General features: G+C 40.8%; 1 protein-coding gene across 2 annotated transcripts; it reads left to right on the plus strand.

The window, feature by feature from the left end:
- Positions 1 to 2740: 2740 nt before the first annotated feature.
- On the plus strand, positions 2741 to 19724 carry EDNRB (endothelin receptor type B). Of its 2 annotated transcripts, XM_075741630.1 has the most exons (8): positions 2741 to 3331; positions 11990 to 12102; positions 12271 to 12475; positions 12769 to 12918; positions 13859 to 13992; positions 14576 to 14684; positions 16245 to 16390; positions 19320 to 19724. In XM_075741630.1, the coding sequence occupies exons 1-7, from the start codon at positions 2858 to 2860 to the stop codon at positions 16374 to 16376; spliced, it is 1317 nt and encodes a 438-aa protein (XP_075597745.1). In that variant the 5' UTR covers positions 2741 to 2857; the 3' UTR covers positions 16377 to 16390; positions 19320 to 19724. The 2 variants fall into 2 exon arrangements, with proteins under 2 accessions (XP_075597745.1, XP_075597744.1); XM_075741629.1 differs by having other exon boundaries at positions 16245 to 19724.
- Positions 19725 to 22779: the final 3055 nt, after the last annotated feature.

Raw genomic sequence — 22779 nt, forward strand, 5'->3', positions numbered from 1 at the left:
TGCAATCTAGATTAACCTTGTTAGTTGCTTCTTCATTTAAACGACAGTGTTTAATACAGTATTATCTTAATCCTCACATAAATTTCAGGGAAACTGTGTTTTCCTTTACTTTTTCATTAAGTAAAGCAGACTTGTATCACAGCGCATGCTCTTTTTAATTTCTCAAATATTCTGATCTCTGAAAAAAACCCAGAGTAGAAACAAAAAGGGTGGTTATCTTAGCTAGTTTTATTTCCTTGACTATCGCATCATTTCTGACGAACGGTCAATTTTTTTCTTTATTGTTCATCATAACCAACAGTAACTATGAAAAGAGCTGGTCCAGGCAAACTGCTGGCAGCTAGAAACAGCTTAGATGTTTCGTCATATAGACCCATTTTGTGCAATACTACAGAGTAATGTGCTTCAGGTAGCAGCAGCTGCCCGGAGCTCTGTATATACTAAAGCTAAAATGATATACTGAACATTTCTGAAATTAAATTGCTATTACTAAAACTTCAGAAGCTGAAGTAAGTGGCAACAATGGTGTTGCTACCAAACAGTAGCAAACATATCTTGTGGAGTTGCGCTAACAACATTAGCAAATATATCCCAATGTAGTCACAATCTTGATGGTGAGGATCAGCATAGAAGGCTCTGAGACTTAACAAGAACCTTGCAAGTAAAAAACATTTCAAGATAAAAGCTAATGGTATGTTAATTGACGAGAGTTTCTAATAAAAATCAACGCTGCATTTAGCAAAGCATTGTTCACTTATGGATTGCTGAAGTGGAAACTGAGAAAATGTAGAAATGAAAACTGAAAAGACTTTGGTTAAGTCCCCAGGGCTCAGAATACTATAGGGTTAATTCAATGTGCACTTTTGTCATTGGGAGAGGAATCGGCCCAGTGCTGCAAAACAAATCCTGCTGCAAAACACAATCTGAAAAAGTCTGAACCTGTAAAGATCAGTCTTCCAGCTGGAGTGCAATCAACCTCCAGCTACCTTCACACAGTTTGGAAGTGACTCTGGTGCCTTTATTTCACAAATACTGCAATATAAAATGGGGTAGAAAAATGAGTGAGACACCTAAATTAGGAAATGGATTAAGAATGATTAAATGGGAAAGGTGCTTGCCACAGTAGACATTTAAACAAAGATAGAGATGTGAAAAGGAAGCTAAATGAGGATGAGAAAAGGCTGTCTGCTACAGTAGCTCAAGAAGATGTTACATTAGCAGGAGATGCTGGGAAGATGAGATAGATCAGACCAGCAATTTTGGGGAGAGGTTTGAAAGAAACATTTGGTTTTCAGTGTTTTCCCCTACGGGTATGTCAATAATGTAGGTGAGTGGGTTACTTCTGTAATGAAGCATACATTCATGTTCTGCATGTGATTTAGCTCCCAGCATGATTTAATTAAAAAAAAAAAAAAAAAAAAAAAAAAAAGACCAAGGAGATGTATGTAGAGATGCTGGGAAACAGCTTTAAATTCAACTCTTTTTAGTTAAGACATGCAATTGTTTCCAACCTCCAGAGACTGACTGTCCTTCGTCTCCACAAAATCCTGTACAAATCTCTTTGCTCTTTTCCTTACGCTTCACTGAAGGGCTCAACGACTGGAACGAGCTCGCCGAGAGCAGATGCATTGCTAAGGCGGCCCAAAGCGGCACCCAGATAACCAACCTCGATCACTGCAACTTCATAACAGTCAAAATACAATTTCTGACCTAAGAAGAGTATATAAAGTATCCCAGTTCGTGAAGCGCTTTAAAACGTGGCACTAATCTCGTAGGCGCTGCACAAGCAGCTTCTCAGGCATTTTTGCCACTCTGGATGTGTAAGGGGGCTGTCTGCAGAGGGGAATAAAATGCAGAGGGAGAACCCCGCATCCAGCTACCGGGAATGGGTCTCGGAGAGGACAGCGGGGAAGAGCCCTCTTTCTCCCCGCAGGCATCTTCTAGCGATGCCAAAACCTCTTGTAACAACCCTTCTGATATGAAAAATTGTCTCAAAACCCGCAAACCGACTTTTTTAGGCTGTCACATTCAACCTGGTACAAGACGAGGCGGGCGGACTGCAAAAGGGGCAGGTCGCAGGGCAGATCGCCTGCGAAGTACCGAGGTACGGAGCACTTCGGCCGGGGGGGGACCCCTCAGAGCGGCTGAAGGGAGACACCGCAGGGCCGGCGGGCGGAGGGGCCGGGCCGGGCTCCGCGGCGGCCCCGCGGAGCGGAGGGGCGGGTGGGGAGGAGGGCGCGGGTGGGGTCTAGCCGTGACTGATGGGCCAGATGCGGTTGAATGTTTTAGAAAAGGGGGGGCCCTGGCCCGCTGGCGCGGCTTTAGCCACAGGGTTTGGTGCGCGGCTGACGGCCAGCGGGTCCTGCCGCAAGCGCCCGTCCTTCCCGCCTTCGCGGCCCGGGGCACCCATCGTCGGCGAGCGGCGGCAGCCGGCCCCGGGAGGTGGCAGTCAGCCGGGACGCGAAGCGAGGCAACCCGGCGGAGCGCGTTTTCCTCGCTCAGCAGGCAGAGCCCCGCAGGCGGCGGGCGGGGAGGATCGGCTCGGCTCCGCTCGGCGAGGTGAGGGACAGGCGAGCGGGCGGGGGGCAGAGCGGGGCGACGCCGAGCAGGTTCGGCCGACGGGAACTTCTCGCCCCAGCCGCCGCGCAGGTTTTCGTCCGGGCGCTGCTCTGCCGGCTGCACCGCCGGCATCGCTGCCCGTCCCCGTCCGGCGGCAGGCAGTGCCCTGGCTCCGTCCCCGGGCGGCGGGAGCGATGGCGGCGTCCGGCAGGGCGCGGTGTCTCCGCAGCTGACGCCCTGTCCCCTGTCTCCTCGCAGGTCGGCGCTGACGGCGGGGGATCGGCCGTACTGCAGCGCCATGCCCGCCGCCCGACGGTGGCGGCTGCCCGCTCTCCTCCTGCTGCTCCTCAGCTGCCGCGCCGCCGCCGAGGGCGACGGCTCCCTGCGCCCGCCGGGCCCGGGCAGGCAGAGCCCGCCGGCGGTGGCCGACGCCGTCCCCCCGACTGCCGGGACCCCCGCGTTGCGGGGCGCCGAGCCCAACGCCTCCCGCCCGGCCGCGCTGCCCAAGGGCGGGGGGGCGGCCGGCGGGCGGCCGCGCTCGGCCTCGCCCCCCATGTGCACGGGGCAAACGGAGATCAAAGAGACTTTCAAATACATCAACACGGTGGTGTCGTGCCTCGTCTTCGTCCTGGGCATCATCGGCAACTCCACGCTCTTGCGGATCATCTACAAGAATAAATGTATGAGGAACGGCCCCAACATCCTCATCGCCAGCCTGGCCCTAGGCGACCTCCTTCACATCATCATCGACATCCCTATCAACGTCTACAAGGTGAGGGGGAGCCGGGGATGGGTCCGGTGGCGGGCGCGGGGGTGCAGCGGGCTCTCCGCGGGGCTCCTCGCCGGCCCCCCGCAGATACCCGGCACCGCCGCGGTGCTGGGGGGAAACCCGCCCCCCGTCGTGGCTGGAAGACAGCCAGGGACTGGATCTCATGCCAAAAACCTTCAGGAGAGTGGTATTCTGGTCCGACGGTGTCCCTGTTGTACCAAATGGCACCACCTCTGTGCCCCAGTCCTAACCCTCTCAGCGATCCGGGCTGGGAATGGGGCAGCAGTGTGCGGCTGGAGGTGGCCAGGCTCTGAAAGTCACCTGGAAACAGGTTCTGTCCTAGGGATAAAGGAAATGCAGTAGATAAATGCACAATGGATTTGTCGCTCCCCTCCTTCCCCCTCGAGGAATGGAGGAGGGGGCACAGAAGACCATGTCCTGTGGGTACTGCTCAGTCCCTCCTGCTCACCTGGGGCAGATTTTGTCATATGCTTTGCACGGGTCTGTACAGTTGCTGTATGTGGTGGCACGGGAGCTTTTTTCAGGAGGAACCAAGGTCATTCAACTGAGAGATTTGCATTAGTTCTACACATCCAGTGTTTGTGAGGCGTGATGCTGTCCTGAGCCGCGAACACTTTTCGCCAGTGTTGCGGCAGAGAGGGAGTGAGCCACACCTGCTGCTCTTGCACCTTCGTTATTCTGCTCTTTGACGTGATAAGACTTGCCACAGAAGGAGTACAACCTCTGTCTCATCTACCCAGCTTGCGCGCAGTCCATTTGTCCTTAGGAATTCAGTGGGCAGTTGAATCCAGCCTCTAGTTACGTTCAGCACTCTTGGGAGGGATGCTGGAAATCTGCCTTGAAAGTTTACCCTGAGTGGTCCCTGAGCACCCATCAGTTACTGCATTATGTGAGCATGAAAGCCTTCATCTATTCCTTCTCCTCACTTGATATGCATGGTTTTAAACTCAAGGGATTGTTACTTTTAGCTTTGGAAAATCACATTGAAGGGACAGGTTTTGAATTTAATCTTCTGTGTCCGTAGTGATTACTCCCAGAAGCTGTTGAAATGGGAGAATTCTGTATCTTTATCCTTTTAAAGTGCTGAAGTATTATAAAGCAGGAAACTTAGAACTCATCACAACTGTGTTAAATTAATGAGCTGGATAATTTGGATTACATGGGAGTTCATTGGTTTGGACTTTCAGTATTTTCCATACTATACATTTATCATAGCTCTTGTGAGAGGCGTGTACTCTTCTGAGTGAGACTGGAATTTATGAAACAAAATAAAAGTAAACTTTTGAAAAAACTGTATTTTTGTAAAGAAAAAAGATGTTGAACGAAAACGTTTTTTAATCCATTCCCAGAAAAGTCAAAAAGATTAAATCAGTAACAGCTGCTCAGTACAAGACTTTGCAATCTCACTGACACTATTTCAAAATTAAATTAATGATAACATGCAGTAATATACCACAGTCCTTATCTTGATTGAATGTCATCAAGTATATCATTATGAGTAGGTTGGAGCGGGAGGAATAAAAGGTTGGATTGCAAACAGATAAATATTATACCAGATGCAAGTCCAGGATTTTTATGATGCTATTCATAATGCTGGGAGCTGAGCAATAGCTCTCAGGTGCTAAATCATCTATGCTGCTACTCATCTTAATGAAGAGCCCGTAACAAAATTATATTATCCCTTGCAATAGTGGGTGAAATTTTTACTGTTTTAAGACAGGACTTTTGAATGAATGCAAATTAAAAAAAAATCTTAGATATTGTGTTTGTTTAATCAAAATTAAGAATTTGAGTGTGGTTTGAGTTGATGCTAACTTTTTATGTACTCTACATCCCATTTAATTCCACCTGCAGAGCAACCTCGTGAGGGAGAACACAGTAATGCAATCAAAAGCTGTCTATAATCACCCAGCAGGATGGGAAAAACAAAGGCTAGTAAAGGCTTGGTTTGTCAATCAACCATACTTAACAGTTGTAACTTGCAATTTGGAGCAATTTTAAACTGGATGAAACAGATTTTCAGAATTGTTACCAGATCCTCAGTTAGACAGCTGCGTGAAAATGTGTGAGAGAATTTCTCATGTTCATAAAATGCCAGCAGTTTACTCAACAATACTTGGGATAGAAAGTGTGAAAGTGTGTGTGAACGCTTTCCAGACAGACACGTAAGAGAGACCTCAGAATTTGCACTAGGAGCAGTATTTTATTAGCTATTAAAAGTCATAACTGCAAAAGATGTCCCCTCTGACTATTTAAGTATCTCAGTAGCTGAAAAAAATACACAAATGAAAATTTAGATCTCTTAAACTGAGGGTATCTGAAAAAAAGGAGGTGTTACCTAGATTGTGAGACAAATGCAGTCGAATGTGTAAGAGGCTAATTAGTCTATTGCACTTGATTAATTAGAATATCAATCACTACCCTCAGTAGAAAATGGAACGTATTGGAATTTATCACACAGTCAGGAAACCGGATATGAAATGAGGGCATGAGAGGCGTTCAGTTCCAGGACGCAGAACCTGGAAGACCTTTTTGGCATTCAGGGTCCTGGTAAACAATCTGGCTTTGGCCGTACCCCCAGAACTGCAGAATGTGAAGTAGAGGAAAGTCTGAGACAATCATTCTGCAGTACTTAATGTTGTGGTGGTGTAGATGATACTTTGCAAAATTGCTACTAATTGGATGTGAAGGTGGTCCTATGCCTGGTCAACTGCTTTACTAAACAGACTAAGTGAGCTGTTAATTTGAGGTCCCAAACAGCAGGTAAAGGTGTGAACTTAAGGAGCAGAAGGGTAGAGTGGGCAATACTGTATTTTGTTGGTCAGTGAGGTTTTTATGTCCTTATCTGCCCTTAATCTTAAGACAGTGGCAGCTTGTACACCTGACAATACAGGTCTGCAGTTCTGGGAGGCTTTTGCTCAGTTTCCCAAATTGATAAAGTTGGTAATTTCCATGGGTAAGGCACCAAAACAACATCAGGATTGGAAATTCCAAACTTACATTAGCGCTGCTTCTCATCTGTATACGTGTAATGAGATGGTAACATACAGTTAAAAAAGCTGTAATCAAGTAATATAATAACATGCTTTCTCTTCTGATATATAGACAGCATCTTTCATTTTGTAGTATTTATTCTCTTATATTAAATCAAATTCATTGTCACGTTCCAATGGCTTTTTAACAGGGGGAACAACCTATCTTCTGCACACTCTTGTGTGACTTTCTGAACTCTGACTATCGATTTGCAATGACACGAATGACTGGGGAACAATATCTACCTGGAAATGCTGTCACAGATTCCTTTATTTCACAGCTCAATGGAAGAGTGGAGAAAAAAATCTCCAGGAAAGGAATGAAAACTGGTCTTTATCCAAGCCAATGATCAAAGGCCAAAGTCAGCTTTGTAGGCAAAGATTTTTTTTTTTTTGGTGATGCATTTTAGAGATTACATTAAAAATATAGTTACAATTATATAGTATTGTCAAGCACTGGAAAGATAAGAAAGACCAGATTAGGGACAGCATATCCCATGCTGATGAAAACTGGCCCTTTTGTTAATCCAGCTGTGCTCTGAAAAAGGCAGGGTTTCTGTGGAAATGTCTTTGTGATGACCTTACCAACTTTTGTAATGCAAGTACCTGTAGGGCATGCATCACCATAAAGCCAATCTTTTCCTGACTTTCAAAAAAAGTCAAGGTGCTTGACTTTAGAAAACATTGTTACTATTCCATATTATGACTCTTGTCCACTGGTCCTTCTGGTGTTAAAGATAACCATTGGGTTGGGAGAAATGCATTATTTCCTTTCTTTCAACATCTGAACCACTTACTTGAGGTCTTGCAAAGTTCATCTCGGAATTTTGTACACAAAGTTTATTGATCTCTGACTGTATTAAATTAGAAGTTTAGTTTGCTTAGGAGCCCTTTATGGTCAACAAATGCAACTCGTAGGCACTTCAGAAAGACCTGAATTGTCCAGTGAACGAACCTGTCTAGACTCTACAGGCAATGGGGGGTAACTTTGTTCTGTAGTTAGACGGGAACGATCTACTCTGAAATCCAATATTTGGGGTAGTGGAAATGTCTGTACGTTGTTGAAAGTACACATACATAGTTTTCATGATGGATCTCCAAACTGAAATATGTTAGATGGTGTCAGTATAGATTTGTAAATTTAAAGTAGTTTTTTCATTGTGTATACATTTGTTATGTATACATTCACTGAAAAGATGCATGTGACATTTCAAAACGAGTTTTCATCTTCTTATTTGTTCTTTTGCCTCTACCTTGTGTTTATGCTTCCCCATCTGACAGCAACATGGCTTTCTTAAAGTTTACTTTTGATGCAGTCCTTTCACTGAGATTGTGAAAGTGCAGAGATTTTTTTACTTTAACAACACATTATGAGGTTTCTGTAATTTTCAAGATGTCCGTATGATATTACTTGATCTTAATTAAGTGGGTTTTTTTAAAATGAAGTTTCTAAGTAGAAGGTACTAACAAAGACACAGGAAAAGGAACTAATTGCATGCCTCATATTAAGATTTACACTGTTTATTGGATAGCTCAGTAAAACATTCTTAGCTTAACTAGGAAGCGGGAAATATATTTCCTGGTCTAGCGGGAAGACCTCCACCCTGATATCATAATTATTGTTAAATATTAATAAGTTTTGTAATGCTGTCTGACTTATCCCTGACCATAAGCTTAATTTCCTGGGCAAATTTCCTGTTTTCAAAAATGATTGCTCCTATGAAATAATGAAAAATACTTTATCTGCATGACCACTCCACCTCGAAAGTATCAGGTGAAAATCTGCCAGTCATTTCACAGATATATTGAAAAAATGTTGCTTGTGAATTAGGTGTACAGTTGCACGTCTGATTTCCCGTGTAACTCTGCAATTCATAATTATGAAAATTGAGTCCTGTCGCCCTTCGACCTAGACTTGCCGCGACTGCAGAGCTCGGAGGAAGTACAAATTCCTGCTCTGCGTTTCCACGTGCATTCATTGCTCGGGACTGGGAGACTGACGTAAAGAAGTGCACGTTTTGCTACTTCTTTGTGCCCGACTGCAGAGTCAAAAGTAGTGGGTTGGAGCCGTGGCATCAGCCTTTTGGCTGGTGGCCACAGCAGCTGAGCCATCAAGAGCAGCATATGGTGGCTCGCGTGCTGGCATTTTTCAGCAGCAAATTACGAACATCTTTCTGACCCTACACAACCAAGAAGCAGGGCAGGAATTGCAGTTCGAAGGTGCGTCGCCTGAGTCACAGCATCTCTTGTAGCTACTTTCATAGCTGTGCAGCTTTCACATCAGTTTAAGCTCAGATCTGTGCCTGGGCTGAGAAGGTGTTTGCTAGGAGTGCATCAGATGTATTAGTTTTTTTAAATATGATTTCACATCATCCTGCAATGTGTTCCCTTTCATTCTATTTCATTTCATTTTCAACACATTTCTGTGGCTTAGCAGTTAAAGTTTTGCCCAGGTAAAATAAGTGACTGTAAAGCATTGGAAAAGGTCATTCGGAATACAGCCAGTGGTAGACTTCTCTTGGCATTTTGCTGCTGAAAACGCAACATTATTTTTCTCTTTGCTGCCACTTGGCAGTGTCTCATGACTCTAAGTCATTTCTCATTTGTAAAATGGCACTCTTTGTACAGATACCCTACTATGAATCATAAGAAAATATTTTTTCCTGTACAAAATTGCATTAGACTACATCTATACTTCACTAAGAATAATCATTGCTCTTGTCCACAAATATGATGCTCCTGAATAGTTTACAGTGGGTTTTCACTGTGCTTTAAGGCAGTGTTTTGAGGAGATGGCAGTACAGAGGACAAACAGAAACAACAAGGAAGCACAGTTCAGCAAATAAAACATTCTACCTTTTTTCCTTTTACTTTCTTAATGTTTTCAAGCTTTTGCTGCAAAGCATATCATTAACCACTTGCAATACCATGATAGAGAAACTTATGACTCATGCATTAAAATGCTCAAATTTCACAATACATCAGCTGCAAGAGATAAAGGACATGTTTTTCCAATCCAATGCAGACAGCTGTGTGTCCCTTCTGCTCCTGATTTAAGCTGGATGAATGCAAGTAATATTTTGATATTATGCTAAACCCAAGCTAATGCACCCTTTCTCTCAGAAGACCGCGTTCACTCATGTGCAGCCCCATGATAATCCAGCCATATGGCTCCCAAACTGGAGCTGGCTCAAATCCAGTGAGCTTGGAGCACAGGTGTGACTGTCTGCACCTGAGAGATAAGCATTAGTTCAGGGAAATCTCCTATGTGTGGCTGAACAGTTGTGATTTTAGGGAAGAGAAAAGAGGGAGTTTCTTGCACGTACACCAGCTAGTTGTACTAGCTTCAGTAGAAGTCTTCAGCAGAATCTTCCAACAGAAACTTGGTCAAAGTTCTGAATTTGAGTTCAATGAAGAACAAAATATTTTAGATTTTGAAGTCCTTTTTTAATGAGTCATCTCTGGTTTAATATATACGCATGTACAATATACAATAGATGCTCTAAACAAGTATCCAATGTACTTGCTACCCAGTCCTTGATTCCTATAGCAGGTAGGTGTCGTAGGCTGGAGGTTCACTGCCTGATTGATATAACTTAAATTAGTCCAGGTGTCACTGGATTCTGTAGAGTGTACATTTAGAACACCTGTAATTATTCACATTGTGATTTTAATAGTGGTTTGTTACTATCAATCCCTTACAGTAATTCAAAAGAAGTCCCAGGGAGAGGCTTTACTGAAAATACTTTAATTACAGACAGAGTTATTTTCCCACATCACCTAAGTAAAAGATACTGTATGGTTATTACAGCCTCATCCCTACTTCCTCTGCTTTATTACTTTCCATAAAATTCTAAAGAAACGTAAATCCTCAGAATTTATTTTTCTGCTTCATTTCTTCAGAAGCATTATCTTACTTAAGTAGATCATTTCAGAAATAGATCAAAGCTGGGCTATGTTTTCCTACTGCTTTTCTTTCAAAGATCCCATTTCAGTACAAGATAAAAGCAGATTTCTGAAGGTGTTCCGGTACCTGAAAATACTGGTGGGCACTTCATAGGGATTTCCAAAAGCACGTGGTCATGAAATGTACTTAACTTCTTTTGTGTTAAAATAAAATTATACTTAAATTATATCAAGGCTTTTCAAAAACTGTCTTGGACCTTGTAACTGTTTATCCTTAGATGCACATGTGTGTGTGCTTAAGGAATTTGCTGAACCAAACCAATGTGAGCAGGCAACTCTGTGGCTATTTTCAATCATTTTGGTCCCCAGCAGAATCTATACAGTATGATGGTCTACTTCTCTTCTTACATCCCTGTTAAATGAGATGTGTGAGCAGACCTGAGCCAAAGGAAAGATTTTCCAATCTCTTTTGGGTAGTTATTGTTCTTCTTTCCTCTCCTTTTCCTTTTTGTAGCTCTCTATCTGCAACAGATCTGAAAGGCCTCATTTGAAGAAAGTAATGAAAAACAGAGATGGGCTTAGATAATGTAACTAATTACAGAAACTCAGAAAGTTTACTTTTGTATATAACGATTGTGACTATTTCTTGGCATAACGTCTGTTCTGGAGAGTCTTGTTTTTATGAGGAACTGGAAGATTTGGCTGCTGCTGTGGTGTATTTGAGCCATTAGAGCAGCTCACAGCAGAGTACAAAGATTAAATGTTTCTAAACTGAAGCTACAGACGAACAGTCCATAGCATCAGATCTGAGGATGGTGCTTACTGTGTCCAGTTGGTCTTGTCCCTTAAATCAGCTAAAATATACTGCTAGGGATGTGACAGCAGATTCCCATTAAAGTGCATGACCCAAAGTGCAATTGAACCAACCTAAAAATCATTGTGCTGTTTTCTTTATTCCGTAGCACTTATAGCTATGCTGAATGTGCAGATAGTCCTTTCAGTACTGTAATGCAGGATCACTGGAAAACTGGTCAATAAAGATCTTCAGTGTGGGATTCATCTGATCTGTCTTGACCTGCTGTGAAACATTTAGTTCAAACTAGCTGTTTAGGCTCCCTGAGTGTCCAGTGGGTCCCTTCTTCTTTCGTTATCAGATGGTCAGCTAAAAACTAGGGGATGCATCGCTCCCCAGTGTTGCCTGACTTCTCAGCTGAGGGAGCCTAGACACCAGCTTCAAATAAACGCCACCCCAGACATGCAGTCGTTGGCTTTGCCCCTGTTCAGATCAGCCTCAAGTAATTTCCTGTATGTCTAGTAAATGGAGAGTTACTTGGAACATATAAAAAAAGCAACGAATGCTCAAGACAGATAAAGCCAATACAAAGACAAGGGAAATCCTTACCTGCTCAGTCATTTTTTACCATAAACACTGGGGTGGTGAAGTTAGAAGCAAAATGAGTGGAGTTTGTAAGGCTTAAGAAGACAGGACTAAGCTTTTATCCTTGCCCAGCCACGGAGTGACGGGGATTTTACTGCCTAGTTTTTAGGACACACACCTTGGAGGCTCCCTTGTGAAAAGGTTCTTCTTGACTAAGTTTTACATGATGGAAAAGAAAAACAATCAAGAGAAAAGTCCATGTTGCAGCTTTGGGAATTGTTTTTTAAAGATGGTTCGTTTCTAATTATTGTTTTCTTTTCACAGCTACTTGCAGAGGACTGGCCCTTTGGTGTCGAAATGTGCAAATTAGTACCCTTCATTCAAAAGGCATCAGTGGGCATCACAGTGTTGAGTTTGTGTGCCCTCAGTATAGATAGGTGAGACCCATTTTTTCATCAAACTCTATAATTTCTTTTCAATATGGGCATTGGCTCAAATTCGCCTTTCCACTCAGCTGATCTAATAAGAGTAAGATGAGTTTAAGCCAGTTAAACCAGGTGAGTTTTCTTATATTTTTAATTTGCAAATGCGTGCTGTTGCTTCAGGTACCGAGCAGTTGCTTCTTGGAGTCGCATTAAAGGAATTGGAGTGCCAAAGTGGACTGCTGTTGAAATTGTACTGATCTGGGTTATATCGGTGATATTGGCTGTTCCAGAAGCTATCGCATTTGACATGATTACAATGGAGTACAGAGGAAAAGAACTTAGAATCTGCCTGCTTCACCCCACGCAGAAAACATCCTTTATGATGGTAGGACATTGATGTTTATAAAATCCCCGGAACAGTTCCTTGGATCTTCTCAGTGTTGTGTGGATTGTAATGTGCACAAGTGTATGTGAAATGTAGGTGAATATAATGTGCAAATGAAATAGTGACTAATTTCTGAAGTATATGGTTAAAAGAAGAGCATTCAGAAACTTTTGTCTTTTTGTGGGCTTTGGGCATATTACTGTCTTGTCCTGTTTTCTCATCTGTAATGTACACCTTATAAAGATGCTTTTCAGGACAGATTGACCATGTTTTTGCTTTTGTTTTCATTCTAGTTTTACAAGCAAGCTAAAGACTGGTGGCTGTTCAGCTTTTACTTCTGTTTGCCACTGGCTATCACAGCATTTTTCTATACTCTAATGACCTGTGAGATGTTACGAAAGAAAAGTGGGATGCAGATTGCTTTAAATGACCACTTAAAACAGGTAAAAATTTATCACTGACATCTCTGCTGGCTGTAGAGAGGATGACAGTAATACCTTTTCTGACTTTACTGCCACATCATTATTCTGTTCTTGTATAACCACTTCAAGATTCCTATTAAGAAATTTCCTAACAGTGGTGCTGCTGAACTCATATGTATGTAAATTTATATATATATATATCAGATCCCTCAGAAACATAAGAGTTTCACTGGCAATCACAAACCTATTTTTTTTTTCTTGTTTGGTGTTAATGCTTCAAGTTTTATAGTTTTTATTTTTTCTTGGCAATAATGAGAGCTGGATATATTGTAATGAAAACAGGTTGTGCTGTAATCTAGAAGCCAGTGCTGTAAAATTGTTAATTATTTTGAAGCAATTTAATGCTGAACTATAGTGAGGTTAGCAGTATTTGTTAGCAGAACAAAACACATTCCAAAATACATTCCAAGTTAGTAGTGTACCAGACACAAACATCATACGTCGCTAGAATTAAACTACATTTGTACTATAATACATATTTGTGTTCCTTTCCTCTTACCTTGTTAAAGCTGTAATTGAAATCTCTTGGGGCATTTAAAATAAGACCTGAGATCAAAGCACAAGAAAATGCAATTGAAAACAAGACAGTATTTGAAAATGATTGGGGAGATGACTATGTTCTTCATTTTAATTTAAATGACTGTTTTCGTGTCCTTGATTTTTCATATTATTACTCATACTTCTTAAAATTAGAGATACAGAGAATCAGTGCAAGACATCTAAGACAATAGAAAAGATTAAGTACATATTCCAAGAAAATAAGGTATTTGATGTTCTCCTAACTTCTATTTTGATAGGGGGTTTATTTTGTATATTAAAATTTGGATATTAGAAGGAAGACAACAACAATTGAGAGAGAGACGGAAACTATAACACTGCTTTGTCCAATTTTCTTTTTCAGAGACGTGAGGTGGCCAAAACCGTGTTCTGTCTGGTACTTGTTTTTGCCTTGTGTTGGCTCCCACTTCACTTAAGCAGAATATTGAAGCTCACTATTTATGATCAGAAGGACCCCAACAGATGTGAACTTTTAAGGTAAGACTAAAAATAAAATGTTTGTGCACTGCTGACATTCTCGATCAGCATATTTGGATTTCCTAATGAACTAGCTTACTCTGTGTGTCTGAAGTTCTCCCTCCTTCTTCATCTAGGACTCTCTGGTTTCCTCCAATAGCAGAGTCAGGAAATTATGAGGAATCCCGTGAGCACAGGGCTTCTCTGCTGTCTGCCTGCCTTCTCCTGATCCCTTTTGGGACTGTCTTACTGTCTTGTGGCATTATGTGGGTGGAGAGGGAATTTCTGTCCCCGTTTTCCCTTTCAACAGAACAGTTCGGATGAAATCTGTGAAGCAAACCTCATGAATATTTCCTCCCACAAGTTAAGGTGGTTGGATCTTCTGAAATTACTTTCATGAGAGTGGTATACTGATTCAAATTTTATTATTGAGCACAATTGTTACCTCCAGAAGTAAATCCTGTTGATATAAGCCCCTTTACTATTACATTTAATAGTCAGTCTTGGTTGAGTGAAACTGAGTTCAATTTATATAGTTGTAAACTTCTACTAAGCCTTTTCCGAGAAAATGAGAAGTGTCTCTCTCACTTTATTTTCCACACAGCTTTTTTCTTGTAATGGACTACATTGGTATTAACATGGCTTCACTGAATTCCTGCATCAATCCCATAGCACTGTATTTGGTGAGCAAAAGATTCCAAAACTGCTTTAAGGTAAGAGACTGCTGGGAGCTGCTCCTCTGGTTAAAATGATGTCAGCAGTAATATTAACTCCGTAACATGCGCAAAGGGTTTTAAATGGTCATGACATTTTATTTTAAATTTTAACTGGGTTGTGGTAGGTGTTCTCTCCCTCTCCAGCTGAAGCTACATAGAAAGGAATTACAGATTCATGAGGACAAAAAGAGAAAGCAAAAGAGAGGAGCTTACAATAAACCCTCTCTGCGCCATGCTCATCAGTGCTACATCACTTCCTGACTGGAGCTGGCACCCAGCCACGTCGAGAGCACTGACAAAGCAGGCTCAGACTGCGCTGCAGAGATTCACGTAGCCATATCCTCTGCAACCCAACGGGGAGGGCCCTGACCCTGGGTTCCCCCCTCCTGACCGAGCACTTAAGTCAGTAGACAGTTATGTAAGGCAGAGCGTGCGAGTATTTGCTCGTCCCTTTCCAATGCCAACATTTTATGGGACAGACCTTTTCCTAGCTTTGCCTTGGTTTGAGTGAATAGTCCTGGGCACTAATTCTCCACTTAGGATTTGAGGCTCTGGATCGTATGTGGATTGTGATCGGTCCTTCAGCCTTTGTGTCTGCTCAGAAAATGTCCAGATTTGGGCTTTTTTGTGGCCGCTTACTGTCTTCAGACACTGTATCAGAGTTCTTACACAAATTCTACCACAAATTCTTACATTTTCTTCTTTTGTTGCAAAGCATTGAAATGTTTGCCACTGCTAGACTTATTGCCTGGCTGTGTAAATTCCTTACTGGCTATATCTTTCTGTCAGAAGCCGGTCAGCTGTACATGTAGTTGTTGGGGTATTTCCCTCATAATTGCAACAGCACAGGTTGCAGAGGCTTTAGCGTTGGTCTCACCTTCCCTGTCTACACTGACGGTTCCCTGAAAGAGTCACTGGAAGTAGGCGCACATAAGAGATCTGTGGCAACCTGACCATGGCAACAAGCGGGTGTGTAGGATCCCAGATGGACTTCCAGCTTTCAAAGGCTAGTCAGTAGCATCAGCAAAAGGTCTGCAGTACATCTAGTAAATCTTTGAACTGTACGTAGGTTTTCATCATTCTCCTACTTAGTTTTCTTTCCACTCCCTGAAAAAAAATAAACTACATAGCAGCCTCTTGCTTAGATAGTATAGATTACGGTGCATACATTTTTTCCAAGAAAGACTATCAGAGAAAGGACAACAAGGAGTTGGTAATTTTATTTTCAGATGCATTTAGGATTGCAGACCAGACTTGAAGCGGTATGTGTGGGGCCGTTATTAACTAACTCGTATATTATATATAATTCATTATAACTCTTCCTGCTCTCCAGTGCTCAAGTTGCTAACGGGACATCCCAGTATCCTAGTAGTTGGCGATGATTTGAGTAATGCAGAGCTTAACCATGTTTCTTTGCTTACGCTGCAATCCCAAAAGAGCAGCTTGCACGCTTGCGGTTTCCTACTGTACCGCTGAAGAAGGGCAGCGATTCGGTGCGTTTTGCCACATGTGCGAAACCAAAATGATGTAAAATGTTTATTCCTTTTATTTTAACAGTCATGCTTGTGTTGCTGGTGCCAATCCAAAGATCTGTTGTCCCTGGAGGAAAGGCAGTCCTGTTTAAAGTTCAAAGCTAATGATCACGGATATGATAATTTCCGCTCCAGTAACAAGTACAGCTCTTCATAAAGCAAGCATAAAAGGTATATTCTCTTACATTAATGCTGGTGCCTTTTTAAGTAAAAGTGGCAATTACTTTTAACGAGATGGTAACGTTTAGAAAAATCTAATTTTGTGTTTGCACAAAAAAGGTTATAAAAAACCCTAATTGCCCCTAAACTGTGTCACATTCAAAATCAAGGACATTTATAAAATCGTCATTTATGAACATGAAGAAAAGCTTAGAAAGAACAACTTATGGTTAGCACTTGAATACTTCTGAATCAGCACTTCCAAATGATCCCCACTTTCTGTACATTAAATGATCATTTGTATTCACTATAACAGTTGTAGGAAGTGAAGTCACAGTAGTTACTAAGCAGTATAATATAACATTAATTGGATCAAAGCCATTAGTATATATTACTCAGTATATTATCTTTTATAAAGCAGATTAACCACCATCACTATTGTGGTTTTTTTTTTAAAATAAAACATGAAATGCTTTGTAATAGAAGTTTAAATGTAAAAAAGTAGAATTTTTATCGGGGTATTATAGAGGTAGCTAATGAAAATATTAAAGGATGCAGTCAAGTCAAAAGTGCATTTCACTCTGATGATCATTTTTATGTATTATTGTTAGAAGGAACCTCCCAAGGCCTCTATAAATACCATTTTGCAACCACTTTGTGTGTTCAGTGCATTTGGCAGCACTTTGAGTATGGTCCATTTCACTGTTTCCATGTTATTTGTGTTTAATCACAGCGGAGGAGACAAAAACACACAAAAAGCAAAAATTAATACTACTAGAACCGTACAAACAATGGCTAGTATTGGAAACCAGCTATTAACTGAAAACAAATCGATTGTATCTCATGTAAACAGTGGGCATTCAAGAGCGTGACAGTTCTTTATTCAAGATACTTTTGTGACAATTTACAACTGTTTTTGCAATCCACATACTGTCTTGAGGCAAAATCCTTTAGAAATAGGAGGAAAAAATGTAACCAAGGAAAACAGAGGAAGAATTTGAACTTCTATTTTCATTTAGATTTAAATCTTCATAAAGAAAATAATTCACGAACTGTACTTCTAGAGAACAGTACTATGTAGCACACTCATCTTCATGCTGGTTTAAAATATGTTCTACTTCTGTAGTTCCATATTTATGGGCTTAAGATGTGTGATTAGTTTCTGCTTCTGTAAATAGTTTAGTGAAGCGTAATTAATTATAAAGTATTAAAATATGGGCAGGACCCTGTGAGAAAACAGAAAGATAAAGATGCCTGTAGTAAACATGATGTATGTTGCCGGGAGCAATGCACATTTTGTACATACACGACAGGTCATTCTTTGGCTTTTCATTTCTTATTGATTTGTTACAGATGTTCCCAAAGACCTATTAACATATTTCGTGCACTAAAGCATGAGTGTTTCAAGAAAAAATGTCATATAACATGCTTTTGTAAAAGACATGTTTTCAATAGGCATGGTATTTTATTATAATAAAAATATTTATCAAAACTCAGGAATTATTTTTTTTTTTTAAATTTCCAAATTTCACATGTCAGGATTTTTACCTTTTTTTTCCAGTCTTGGTTAACTTCAGATTTTTAAATAAAGTGCCTTAAATATGCTCAGGATGAAAACAGTTTTCATGAAAATGTTCAGCTGATGTTGCCTTAGATGAGTTTCATCTCATCTGACTTTAGGTAGCTACAGCTACCTTGCAGACAGCTAAAAACAAGAGAGGTGAACCCCATTCCTGGTGTTGCCCCATCAAAAGCTAGTAAGTGTATGCTTGTATAATCAAGCTGAGGACCTATGCACATGCATTTGAGCATGGGCACGTGTGTGTTTGTGTGTGTGAGTACGTGTGCAAGTGTGTGTGTTGTCTACCATTAGGTTGCTGTTACCACCTTTCTGCAGCACATGCACCCAACTGCTAGAATGCTGAACTTTTATAAATGTAAATCTATTTAAAGTTTTGTTCTCGACATTTTTACCTTAACTTTCATGGTAACTTTCTCACGGTAAACCGTGGATATCACTTCATTTCACCCTGCCTGCATCTATTTCTATGAAATGCGTTTCATCTGTTAAGGATGGATAATCAGTTAAATCCTAAGTTTGATACTGATCAGTGTTATTTTCATCAAGTTATATCCTTATAATATTGTACATGTATATTGTTGTTACTTTTATTTAAAATATAGCTGTTGTACTGGCAAACGTGTAACATATTTTTCATTTTTTTCCTTGACTAATTCTATGTTAAGAGGAGTCAGACATTTAGGTTTTGCAAATAAAGACCATATATACTGCCCATGTTTTGGAGTTAATATATATGTATTAATATACTTTTTGTCTTTTTTGCAGTATTTTTACTGAAGCTCTCATTTCCTGTAATAAAAATTTTCCAAACTTGTGCTCTCATACAGTTAAAAGAATATACAGGAGAGCTCCAGTGCATCTGTGTTCTAGTTCAGATTAATTCTCTTAATACTGAAGACAGGCGTTTTCTAAAAAGTCCTTAGTACAAGTCTATTCCTCCATCCACTGAAATCAATGAATGTCTAACCATACAATTCAGCTGGAGCAGCAGTAGCTCTTTAAAAAAAACAAGCTGACAATTGCTACTTTGAATAAAAAAGCTAAATACTCTCTTTTTTTTGGTTTTTTTTTGGTTTTTTTTGACAAAGGAGTTGTTTAGAAAAGTTAGGAAAAGGGTAGAATCAGCTTGTGGGGTAAAGCAGCCAGTCTGAGGCTCTCTAAGCATCAAGCAGGGGGTCACAGGTAGCAGAACAACTGCAGAGAGGCACATGCATCGTTACCGGAGTTCGATGTGCTTGCCCAGAGAGGTGTGACAGAGTCATCTGTCCTGATGGCCTGAAGGGTTAACACAGAACGGCTTGAGATGAAAAAAATAAACTTGTAAGACACTACATCACATCTCTGTGTTTTGGCCTTCAGGTAGTAGCTAGATTTTACTTCTCCAGCCGCTCTGAATTCTGCTTGCGCACAGCGCTCTCGGAGTTAAGAGAGGGCATTTCAGATGGGGTGGACTGAACTGATACACTGGTACTACACCTCAGAGAATCAAATGCAAACTTTGATGGTTATGGAGCATCTGCTGTGAGCTGTGTCATTTCACTGTCCAAAACAGCTCTTAATCAACATATGGTTGCCTTAACAAGTGAATGTTGTATGTACTGAAATAATGTTAAGAGGATTTTTTTAATTGTTCTGTATAGCTATGTAAAATAATTCTGTATTTCAGTTTCTGTGGTCACTTAAAATAGCAACTTCTGTGGTTCAGACAGTGTAAACATACTAAATTACCAATAAAATATTTGTAATTTTGATTCATTACAAAAAGACGTCTGACCTTTTTTCTTCTTGGGGGTCCCATTTAATTGTTAAACAGTGCCAGTGATGTAGAAAAGACATAAGCAATTCAGAACTAAATATCAAAGCTTTTGAGTGGGATAGTTTTATATAGCTGAAAACTGGAGAGAGTTCAGACTTGCATACGCATTGCAAAATTGTCTGGTGTTTGTTGGAGCAATCAGTCATGCCTATCTTTGCTCCATTTGTTTTTGCTCAAAATGTCAGTTGCAATCTCTTCTCTACACATCCTTATATAGTTACAAATCCTCCTGTGTTAGGGACATCACAAATAAAAGGCATGAAACTTTTAGTTCATTAATTCAGAAGTGCATGCGCTCGATGCTGGAGTATGCCTCATGAAAACTATCATCCCTTTGTATGCTGACAGTGTAATTTTGTGCATATTTCAATTTACCCTTAAAGCAGTGGAAAACAGTATCAGTCTAAATATGCTGTAGCTGGTCAAATATATAACTTCATATGCTTGCATTAGCTGTACATCCCCAAACATGTTTGCTGTTACTGCTGTTCTGTTCCAAATAGTTAGGTTTCCTTCTGTTGAATTGGTGGCGTGCTGCATCCATGTAGATTTGTCTTTTTTTCATGGTCCCAGGACCTTTAGCACATAGTTACAAGTTCCCTGTGCCTGAAACAGAAGCACCTGTAGAGATGAGATCCATTGTAAGTAAATGTTCTATTTAATATCTCTCATGGCCTCTACACTTCCGTTCCCATCATCTTATGCTATGCTCCAAAGTCTTCAGCAACCGCTCATTATAAAGAAGCTTTTTTTGTGTATTTCTTTTGAGATCCTACAGCTTTCTACAGGTAGGCCATAGCCTTCACAGCCCAGCTAACTTACTCCCTTGCCACAATTCACTTTTCTAACTATTGGTCTCATCCACAGTTTTATCTGCCGCAGTCTTGGCTCTTTCAGTTAGGGGATTAACTGCAGCTTGTTGTCAGTTTTCTAAACACACTAGAACTTACATAGCAACATGGACATACATGTAGGTTATGTTCTTCAAACACTAACTCACTCCAACCACTCTTGAGAAGGGTAGATTTGGCACTCTGGTATTGGTGGAACAGGATGGCCCAACTGGCGACCTGTGGCTGGGTCTGGTCCATAGAGTGGTTCACTTCTTACTTCACTGTACCTTCCTATAGCCTGCTGCTCAGACCGTCACGTTCTTGTAGTCTGCTCAGGAAGGCCCAAGAGTTCTCCATGCACACGCTGTGCAGTTCTGTTCAAATTTCTAATCCAAGTTGCTGGATGGGTATCTGCATCAGGAGATCAAGAGAGACAAAAGGACTCAAAATGAGTCTTCTGCGTTCTGCTGGTCACCTTTCTTCTCAGTCTGCAGTGGTAAGATTACCGTATCACATAGCACCGGCAGTCAGATGGTTTATTGGCTTGCAATTGCTAATTTAAAAGTACTATCATTAAACCCCTGGCATTCATTTGGTCTTGTCATTCTTTCTAAGTACTCTCATTTAGCTTGAAGGATGTCCCAGAGCTCACCTTCACCACTAAAAAGGCACATCCCCATCAGTGCTTTTCTCTTGAATAAGAAAAGTATCACTTAGAAAGAAAATTCTACTATAATTGCAAGTAAAACCTTCAGAAATTGATATTTTATGTTAGTAATCAGCATCTTAAACCTCCATGAAATCTCTGTGACAGGCCAAAGATGTCCTGATTGTGGGAGGTAGTATCTGGAAGGAATTTTGCTGTAGTAATGTGGTGTAACTAGTTAGATCATACAGCTCAGCAGGGAGCTATGTATGTTACGGGATGTGAGACTGCATCAAAATTTTCAGAACATGGAAAATACCACATTAATACCTAGATGATGCCTGTCATTGGATATCTACAATTATAACTTCAATGTTGCCATGAAACTTCCTATCCTCTGTAGTCATCCTAGAAAAGTACCCTGGAAAAAAGTGGGAGTCAAAACCTGAAACTCAGCAAAACCTGAATTAGGGTAACCATAGCTTCTTCACAAACCACACTCTCCAAAAACTGTTTCTACTTGTTTTGCACTTGGGAGAGTGGGATGGGGCAAAGCCTTCGTTCCCCTTTCACCTTCATTTCCCAAAGTTTGTATTAGTGACTCACAAGGTCTGGTTACCCTGAAGAAACAGATCAATGGTGAACCCAAGGGAGTCAGACAATGGCTCTCATTTGAAGGTACCAGGAAAAAAAGGAGTGACAAGTACCCAAGGTGCTCACATCTTCGCAAGGACAAGTTCAACACATGCCCAACCTTTTTAGGGGCAGGAGAGAAACACGACAAGCGAGTAAGTTTTAGTTGGAGCTGCAAGTGAGATGGCAGAATTCATACAAACTGGATTTTTTTGGTTTTGTTTTTGATGAAACTAAACTGGAAAAAGCATCGTAATTGTTAATGGGTGTTCACAGGACCAAACTGGAGCTTGCCAAAGGTAGAGGAAGCTTTTCCCTGAAATGCACCTACTGCAAGCAGCACATCCTACAAATTTGGCCCCATTGGTCTTCTTAATTTGCTAGCACAGATGTAGTGTTCACTTCTGCTCTATTTCAATACCTGACAGCTACAGTAATCACACATGTACACTTTTGATACATATTTATATGTGTACATATATATACACATCTATATATATTTATACCTGTATATATACACAAATAAAACATATTACCTACTATGTAATATAAATTGTGTGAAATACAGGATATTTTTCATTAGTTTTGTCTGAAAAACTTGTTTCAATAAAATAAAGTATTTTTACAAAACCATATTGATGTGAACAAAACCCAGCCCATTGTCTTTGGGTTTTTGGGTGTGTTTTTTTTTTAAAAAAAAAAACAAACAACAAAACCAACATGTAATGTGTTTTGTCACTTTGATCTCATATTTTTATTTTTTAAGGGTTTTTAAAATATATTTTTAAACAATTTTACATTAGTTCATGCCATAATATGAGGAACGTAAATTATGTATGTCATGCATGTAAGGTATGAAAGCCTGCCTAACTATTGGACTAGTCTATTGCA

This window comes from Balearica regulorum, chromosome 1 (assembly GCF_011004875.1).
Source record: "Balearica regulorum gibbericeps isolate bBalReg1 chromosome 1, bBalReg1.pri, whole genome shotgun sequence".
NCBI classification, from domain to species: Eukaryota; Metazoa; Chordata; class Aves; order Gruiformes; family Gruidae; genus Balearica; species Balearica regulorum.

Excerpts from the sequence above, each read along its gene's own strand:
- EDNRB (XM_075741629.1), top strand. The coding sequence starts at position 2,858 with ATGCCCGCCGCCCGACGGTGGCGGCTGCCCGCTCTCCTCCTGCTGCTC. Across the intron at positions 12,103-12,270 it reads TGTGCCCTCAGTATAGATAG|GTACCGAGCAGTTGCTTCTT; the intron begins GTGAGACCCATT and ends CTGTTGCTTCAG. Across the intron at positions 13,993-14,575 it reads AACAGATGTGAACTTTTAAG|CTTTTTTCTTGTAATGGACT; the intron begins GTAAGACTAAAA and ends TTTTCCACACAG.